This window comes from Helianthus annuus, chromosome 12, assembly GCF_002127325.2.
Source record: "Helianthus annuus cultivar XRQ/B chromosome 12, HanXRQr2.0-SUNRISE, whole genome shotgun sequence".
Classification (NCBI taxonomy): domain Eukaryota; kingdom Viridiplantae; phylum Streptophyta; class Magnoliopsida; order Asterales; family Asteraceae; genus Helianthus; species Helianthus annuus.
The window spans coordinates 6,052,573-6,060,229 of NC_035444.2; the positions used below are offsets into that span (position 1 = coordinate 6,052,573).

The 7,657-nt window shown below is 33.4% G+C and overlaps 1 protein-coding gene across 1 annotated transcript; it reads left to right on the top strand.

Annotated features, from left to right (window-relative positions):
• Positions 1-1,877: 1,877 nt before the first annotated feature.
• LOC110896321 lies at positions 1,878-3,700 on the top strand. Its single transcript, XM_022143740.2, has 5 exons — positions 1,878-2,040; positions 2,501-2,556; positions 2,655-2,721; positions 3,198-3,259; positions 3,366-3,700. The coding sequence occupies exons 1-5, from the start codon at positions 1,980-1,982 to the stop codon at positions 3,501-3,503; spliced, it is 384 nt and encodes a 127-aa protein (XP_021999432.1). The 5' UTR covers positions 1,878-1,979; the 3' UTR covers positions 3,504-3,700.
• The last annotated feature ends 3,957 nt before the right edge of the window (positions 3,701-7,657 follow it).

Genomic DNA, 7,657 nt, shown 5'->3' on the forward strand with positions numbered 1-7,657 from the left:
GAATCTTGAACCATGTGTTTGTTTAGATTGATTTGTAAATCGGTTCAAGTCTCGTTTTCACCCTTTTTGAGTGTAAAAGAGTTGAAAGATAGATGAAAACCCATCTTCCAATCCTTTTCCACCGTGAAATGTTAAGATCTTTGGAAGATTTTAGGTTATTTATGTGGAAATCGGTTAGATCTAGCTTATTCATGGTTGAATGAAGTCAAGAACATGAAGTTCTTGATGAACACCAAGAACACCATGATGACATCACTCAAGAACACCTAGATCTTGGTGATTTTATGGATGAAATTCAGATTTTGAAAGATAGAAAGATGGAGAATCGATTAATGAACAAAAACGTACAAAGATTAGAGCGAAATACTTACCGGTTTGAGAGAAATCTGAGATTTAGTGAGAAGAAGAGGCTGGTCGGTCAGAGCTTTTCCAAAAGTGGAAAGTTTGACAAAGACAGCCCTATTTATAGGCTTCCAAAAGAGGAAAGGTTCAGCTGATCGAACAGCATCCCTGATCGAGCAGCTGCTCGATCGAACAGTCTGTTCGATCGGCTAGCCTGTTCGATCAGGTTGCCCTGTTCGATCGGCTAGCCTGTTCGATCAGGTTGCCCTGTTCGAACGGCTTGCCTAGTTTTGAGTGTTTCGCGACGATTTGTGATATTTCGAGTTCGATGAACGATGATTTGAGAATGATAGAATTCCTAATCAAATTACTTTTAGTTCCAACTACTATATCTAACATACAAGCATCCTTACACCACGATTTAGATTCGATTTCGATTGAGTTTGATTCACCTTCGATTCTTGATTGATTTGATTGATTCACCACACACTTTAACATAAAAGTAAACATGCACAAGTAACACATAAGGCACACACACACACGTATAAAAGTACTAAAATCCCCACACTTGAGTTCGATGATTGATTTGATTAGCTTGATTATTGATTGACTAGCTTTATTGCATTGTTACTTCCTATCATTCACAGTCGGTCGTTGATTCACAGTTCGATTATTGGTCGATTAGTTTGATTATACAACACTTACTCCAAATAATACGAAAGTCAAAATGAAACTAAAATGAAATTAATCTTTATTAATCTTTAATTCCAATAACAGTCAACACTTGACTTTGACTTTGACATTTGGAAAACACGGGGTGTTACATGTATAGATTATGCACGAAAATCACAATGAGTATTTTCTATAATACTAATGGGTTTACCTGAGCCCAATACTCGATAAATACTCCATGGGAAATGGATTGAATATGGGATAATATTTTACAACCAATTATAGGTATGAAATTAGTCATACCCAATCTATACCTGACCCATGGTAATCCTATTAAAACTGAGTTATTTGGAGGATTCATTTGCTATTTTGTAGTACATTTAAAGACGGTAAAGATACATGACAAGAAGAGAAGCAAACTAGACAAGGAAGCATAAGAGCCTCTTTTAATGGAGTTGTGACAAAATCATAAAAGAGATGGCATTGATTGAGAAACTAGCTTGCCATGTGTGTTTGTTTTAATTAGTGAGGGACCATAAAGAAATGTCTTTTAATTAGTGAGGGACCATAAAATAAACTAATATATGGGTTTTGGGAAACCTTTTAAGGGGACATCATACCCTAAAGTTCAAGATGACCTCTATTTCTCTCACTATAGATCCATCAATTAACAATTTTTTGTCAATAACAGAGGACAAATTGTGTGGACATGACTTGATAATATTACAAAAGTTTAAAAGCCATTTACAGAAATTGAAAAACAGTGTAGCAACTCAATGATCAGCATTCAGCAACAACTTGAGGTGGGTCCCCTAGCTACCTCATTTGTGTGTATATATAAATAGGTTGGATAACCATACTTTATACACATTCACAATTTCTCTCTTGGGTACACAAAATCTGTTAACCAGCTTAACCTTGCCATTTTTGCAGCCTTTCACCTTCATAAAAATACTCCACAAAGTATGAAGTTTTATCTTATGAACCTTCTGGTTTTGTTAGTTTTCCTAACATATAAAGCTCAAGGTATTTTCAATGCACCAAATATGTTCCTCATCTTTTTTTATCTTGATAACAAAACATCAGATTTCTTTGTAGATTTAATAGAAGACGACTCTCATAATTGTGATAATACAAATTAGAGTAAACCTCAATTTTCATCCCTGTGGTTTGCTGATTTTAACACTTTCAGTCCAATAACATATAAATTACATTTATCATCCATTAGTTTCCTGATTTTAATAGTTTCAGTCCATTAGTTTCCTGATTTTAATAGTTTCAGTCCACACCAGTGTCAGTGATGTGGACTCAAACTGTTAAAATCAGGAAACTAATGGACTGAAACTGTTAAAATCAGGAAACTAATGGATGATAAATCCAATGTTTAAACTATTGGACTGGAAGTGTTAAAATTAGCAAACCACAAGGATGAAAATTGAAGTTTACTCTACAAATTAATACCTGTTTTTTTTCTTATTTTATGAAGGTGTAAGGCTGGGAAAACTTGCTTTATCATCTACAAACCATCAAGACATCTTTAAGGTAGGTAACTTATTCATTACATTTTGGAAAAAAAAAACAGTTCTTGCAATTTTTTATTAGTTAGCTGATGATATATATATTTTGGTTATTTGTTACAGATTTCATTAGTAAAAGGAAGCATTGAAGATGATCAATTGCTGGCAAAGAGTGCTCAATTTTCATCAGGTGCCACAATAAAGAATAGAATATTTTCTTGAAATTCTTGTAGAGTAGCAACAAGGAAATCTCCTCTAGTCATCCTGACCACTGCTTGCCTAAGGTTCATGATGACCATATATAATATGGTCCATGACACTACTCACCTAGACACCATTTAATCCTCCACCTGCTTAACCTAAACTTTGGTTTCAAAATTGTTTAAAATGCTAAATAAACTATAATCCACCATTTTTTTATCACTTTTCTTAATTATCTTGTAAAAGATATCTTCTTAATCCAGATTATGACGAGATCGAAAGAAATAGTTATTGAAACAATGATAACTTTTGTGTAGCTTCCAAATTTCTCTAGTTAGTTTAGTGAATATAGTGACTCAAGTTTATTTTATCATCTAAAATTGTTCATTATTGGTATACACTAATACACTTCCTTTGTTATAATATTGCTTGTTTTTCAACTTTTTTTCCTTTCTAATTTTGCAGGAATAAATAGAAAGCTTATGACAAAATCGACATCTTCTAGTAATGGCGCCACGATTTCGGAGGTTGGTCTTTTAAATCATTATTATTCATAAACAAATATAGTTTAAGTATAACAATAAAACAAACAGATTTCTTGTTTTTAACATTTTGAATGTATTTCATGCACAGAATCAGAAGGATAAACATGATCTTAAACCCGAGGCTAAACACTGGAAGAAGGATGTCATCACTGATCAGCAATACCCGGAAAACATAGCCGATATGGATTATACTCCAGCTAGGAAAAAGTCTCCGATACACAACTGAGTTTGAAACAAATTATAAGAGTAAATACTCAAAGCATATGACAGTTAGTTTTGGAAAATAGATTGGAATGGCTATAAACGTTTAAAAAATATTGAAAAAATGTTAAATGTATTATAGGGTTAAGGAAGATATATGATTCTGTACACAAGGACTACATCTTAGTTAGATCACTTTGTTAGAGATGATGATTTTGATAATCATAGTTCCATGTCAGCATTGTAGGGTTTTTTTTTTTTTGTTGTATAAATAGGGTGCTACTTTCTACACCCCCTATTTACTTTTTTCACCCCCTCCTCTCACATACTTACAGGTGGGGCCTGCGTGGGACCGACAGTTTTCCTCTCACAAGGGGGGTATAATCAGGAAAGAGGGGGGTGCGTATAGAATGAGCCTATAAATATACCACAAGTTGCCATTTAGTTCAAATCATGGAGTTGAATAATACTCTGAATATACAAAAAGAATATTACAAACAATTGATTATGTAAATGAGATTTACATCACATCTTTCGTCGAAATATATTAATCAACTCGGTGATAATATGTTTATTTACGAACCAAATAACAATATTACTACACACCGCTTAGTATAACCCGGTTATAATATCCAATATAACATTGGAGGGAAATTGATTAGAAGCCATATATAACTTGGTTTTACAAGCTTTCCCTCATTCACTAATTAATATATCGTGGTTTCTATAGTGCATAACTGGACAATGTTATTCTTGACCATCCATAATGATTAATACTCCTCAAGGGGTATTTTCTGTCATATTAGCATTATAATGCCCTTTAAAAATTGTGTAATAGTTAACGCCCCTTTAATGCCCTTTCAATTATTAAGTTCCGTTGTGTTTTCTCTCCGTTGGGCGTCATACTATAAATGTCCCTATCTCTTTAGGCCTCTATAATGCACAAGGGTGGTGTTTGTGGGGGGGGGGGGGGGGGGGTTATCGATTTTGAGCGACAAAACCAGATTTCTTGCGTAACTTATATACCCAAGCAAAATAACAAATAATGTAACATATAATGTCACTAATATTAGACACGTGAGATATTTGAAAATCGGAATGGATACTATCGAAAGTTGACTCACGTTTTGAATTGAATGATGAACGGATTTTTTGATTTGTTTAACTAACTAACATGCATGGCAAAGCATGGAAGAATAGAGTGACCTAAACATTGATACTAGTTAGCATGTAGTGCATGAGATATTACCATTAGATAGTAAACACTTAAAAGTAAATTGACCTAAACATTGATACCCATTAGACGGGAAAGCAGAAGCAAGAAACGAACAAACTTGATAAAGGTCACTAGTACCGTCACAACAGAGGAGAACTTGTTGAGTTTGTGAGTCTTTTACAAAGAAACTACACAGTTCAAATTTGAAAGAAAAGTTATCATTAGTCATTATGATGTAGGGGTGACAACAATGTTTCTATGGTAAAGAGGGTGGTACCGGCCAGGTTCCTAGCTATTACCCATGTGTGTACAAGGTAAGGAAGATCCATTGTTGTCAAGAATAGAGTGAGGGGTGCTAGTATTAGAAATAATAATTTAGGTTATCCGCTCTAAAGTTAGACATGTGGTAGCTCAGTATCCATAAGATACCAATACCATGAGGTGACATATTAGATAATGCATGTGGATTATAAGGTTTTAAGATGTTTGGGGGCCATTATGCCGTGGTGAAAGTGAATGGAAATATGTCTTGTTGTCTAGCCTTCTTATATTTAGTTGCGTGATTATGCGTAGCGTCGTGCACCAATCATAGCCGGAAATAAAATTTATCAAAAAAATTAAAAGAGTAAAATATTTTTTTGTTTATAACAAATTATGATAATTTAGTGGAAAATACGAAGCGTTGAGTCAACTCGGTGAGTCGAAGCTTGGGTTGCACGTTGGTGATGCATGGGGTTGCCGTTTTATTCAAATTTGTTTCTGAAGAAAGAAAGTGGTGGGTGTATCTTGTATGTAGGGCTGACAATTCCGATCTGTTTAAGACACGATAAGATCTATTTAAGAAAAAAGTAAGTACACTATGTTATTTTTTAAATAATTAAAATTAGGAGGTTATAGTACTCTATAATTTCTCATTATTTGGTACATAAAACATGTTATAATAATATTGAGATGACGCTAAATATTTTAACACTAGCTCAACATCTAATGGTTGAGAGAAAACCCTAACTAGATGAAATTTCCATACACTTACCCTCATAAAGAAAGCCATCTATCTATCTTATTCAGTTTGCCTTATACATGACAGAACATGTCTTCAATCAGTGAATAATAAAATCTATCCATTCTGGTCTGGCGGGGTCATACGACCAACCCACGAGTCCCCATGGTCTCTTGATACAAGACCACAGTAGTTTAACCTTTACAATATCACAATCGAGATCATGCATGCTAATAAATGACAATGCCAAATGGTAACATGCCATGTGAATAACAACTCAAGAATGGGACAGCTTCGACAAGTGCCTATCAAGGTTTTAGATGCTTGGCTTGTTATAAACTTCAACATTATGATTAGGTTTATTACAAGTGTGTGTAGCTTATTTAAAAGATGATTAAAAGTATACATGTATCGCTTTTCAACGAGTTGTGAGTCACGAGTCTATGAATACAGTATTAAAAATCATGGTTAAGTAGCAAGGGCGGAACTAGCATTCAACGAGCCGTAGCACAGGCTACGACTCAACTTCATATCAATAGTGTATTTTTTGTAGGTTTTATACAGAGGATACCCCTAAACAACTACGAGATACCTCTGACAAAAAAAAAAAAAAAAAAAAAAAAAAAAAAAAAAAAAGATACTTTAGCCCAAAAGAAATAATAAACCTTTGAATGTAAGCCCAAGTCCCAACCCAACTAATATTTTAGCCCAAAACAAATAATAACCCTTTGAATATGGGGCAGGGGAGCGACAACAAATTTGTGGAAACCAAATGTCGTACAAGGCACAAACATCTGAACTCCATAACATCAGCAACGATAAAGTGTAGAAATTGATCAAAACTCAATAAAGTGTAACCTGTGTGAGACTGATAAAAAAATCAAACACACAGTCAAGTAGAACTGATCATAATTTCGATTTTCAAACAAGTAGAAGCAGCAGTGCAATCGCAGATCAGATCAAAATTCGAACCAACATCTACTAATCAAAATTCGCATATTGTTTGTGAGTATTCTTTTCTTCTTGTGCTTTGATAGTTTAATTTCTTGGTTAGTTTGTGCTTTGATATTTTGAATTTTATTAGGTTATTCAGAATTTTGGTGATGATGATACAATTCTGAAGGAAACAACTCCAGATGATGATACAATTTTATTAGGTTATTCAGAATTTTGGTGATGATGCAAGTCCGATCTAAAAATTAAAAATAAACCTAGTCCAATTTGAAACTTAAAAACTTATTGCCGATAATTCATAAAGGCTAGCCCAAATGTGAAATGTGAAATGTGAAATTTTTAATATTGATTCGTTAACCTAAATACTAATAACATTAAATTAAAAAAACTAGTTTATAAAATTTAATTCGGCCTAAGGGCCATTTTTGGCTCGCCCAAAGCACTTGAATTTTCAGGATCGGCCCCGCCCCGTACCATAGGTAAAAAAAATTCCGTTTTATAAATGTACAGTAAAAAAATTGGGTTACCCTCTGGATATTTCTTCTTTTCTTGCCACTGTTAAGTAGCCTGTGTTGTTCGTTAAGAAAGTAGATGGATGATTACTGGTTCTTTAGCTTGTACGTTATTTTGTGGAGTAAGTGGTTACTTTTTACGTAAAATACTGTTATGTAGGAATTTAAAATCACTTCTGGATTCGTCAGTTATCTAAATTTATCGTTAAAAAAATACACTTTCAGAGGTGTGTATAAATATCCGTAAAACTCTATGTATGAATTAAGTTTTGATTATTATTTTGAGAGAACAATAATAGAAAGATGTATGCTTTTGAAATGAATGGAGCAATATTAAACATAATATATACACACCCATGTCAACAATGATGTGGATAGTTGTTAGTTTAACTAGAGAATTTCATATGTTGCTCATTAGAACTTTATTAATATTATATATATATATATATATATATATATATATATATAGGGTAAGGATAGTGTAAAAAGGGCCTAAA